This window comes from Alligator sinensis, unplaced genomic scaffold (genome assembly GCF_000455745.1).
Source record: "Alligator sinensis unplaced genomic scaffold, ASM45574v1 scaffold611_1, whole genome shotgun sequence".
In the NCBI taxonomy this organism is placed as follows: domain Eukaryota; kingdom Metazoa; phylum Chordata; order Crocodylia; family Alligatoridae; genus Alligator; species Alligator sinensis.
This window is the reverse complement of record NW_005842332.1, coordinates 1099116-1100588: the sequence shown is the minus strand read 5'-3', so window position 1 is coordinate 1100588 and position 1473 is coordinate 1099116. Positions and strand designations below refer to the sequence as shown.

The 1473-nt window shown below is 46.0% G+C and overlaps 1 protein-coding gene across 1 annotated transcript in view; it reads right to left on the bottom strand.

The window, feature by feature from the left end:
• The window catches only part of OLFM1 (olfactomedin 1), a 48404-nt gene extending 46942 nt beyond the window's left edge, over window positions 1-1462 (bottom strand). Inside the window, exon 1 of the mRNA XM_006028625.3 lies at window positions 941-1462. Coding sequence (XP_006028687.1) covers window positions 941-1036 — 96 coding nt within the window. The 5' untranslated portion in view covers window positions 1037-1462. The remainder of the gene's footprint in view (window positions 1-940) is intronic.
• Window positions 1463-1473: the final 11 nt, after the last annotated feature.

Here is a 1473-nt window from a genome sequence, read left to right as displayed (position 1 = left end):
TGTGGACGATCAGCCTCAAGCGTGTCACAGATGGACACATCAAGGGCCATTTAAACGGCATGTTAAATCAGTGCAGCTGCCCCCCACACCAGCAAATGCATCTATGCAAAGAGAAGGGAGGAATCCAGCAGAAGCAATTACAGTGGGGAATCACACGTACATACAGAGGAAAACACAACATATATAGGCAGACAGAAACAGAGACAGACCCTAACTTACCAATAATAGACTCCCCCCTACCCCGTTCAGGCTACTTTCTCCTACTGCACACTGCAAAGTGATGGACAGCGCACACATTCCCATTGACTGCCCATTCACAAGCTGGGAATTTGACTGACCCTGTATTAACAGCCTCATCTTTAATGCTAGACTTTTCAAAGGAGCCAACAATCAAGGCAGGAGGGATCTCAGCAGCCCTGCCTGCTGAAATGCTGTGCCAGGTGATAATTACTGAATCCCTGCACCTCTCTCTCCTGGTGAAACAAAAGGCAGTCACATCACACTCTCCCCAGCTTCTCCTCTACCTGAATTTCAACTTTTAATTGAAGTGAGTGTGCCTAGGGGGTGGGGGCAGAGTTATACCCAACACCCCCGCAGACTCTGGCTGAAATCAAAATCCACAGCAGATCTGAGACTATGAAAGCTGCCTCCCCCCTTACCTCCCCACCTCACCCCTTTTCAGTCCAATCTGCCCACTCCACACACCTTATCCATCCACCCCTACTGCCCCCATGCCCTGCACTCCCCCACATCCCTTGCCCGAGCTACAGGAGAGGGATTTGATGAATGACCTCTATTGCATGCTACCAAAAGGAGGGTGGGGGTGGGGGTAGGAGGGGGGGAAATTGCAAGAAAAGATGCAGTTTGCTACACTAGTTTCTTTTGTACTCTATAGCTTTAATAGAAAATGGCGTTAGGGGAGAGAAAGAAAGAAACCTACTTGAGTTAGTTCTGTGCCCATCAAGATGAGAAAGAAGAGGCTCAAAAGCTTGCTTGCAGGTTGCATCTCTTGCACACAGGTCCAGGCACCTTGCATGCAGTTCCCCGCTTTCGTCCTGGGTTATTTTTTTTCCCCTGCGTTGATCACCGACTCCCTTGCTTCCTTTCCAGTCCTTTCTTATTATTTTTTTTCTAAAAAAAAAAAATAATAATAATAATAATAATAATAATATAGATATCTATTATGATTATTCTCTCAGTGGCTCTCAGCACCCTGAGAAGGCAATGCAGGAAATCTGCTTAGTCGAGCCTTCACTTTGCATATTTATTGAGATTCCAGTTTCTCTTCTCTCCTCTCCGTGCTGGCTTTCTCCCTGGCTTTTTAATTTTTTTTAATTTTTTTATTTTTTTAATGGCTCCCCTGATCGAAAGACATTTGCGAGGAGAAATTCAACGGAGCACGAAATGATTATCTCTGCTATTGCCAAAAGTTTGCCTTGAAAAGGGGGGCTGATGGAGGGAGGACAGGGATTA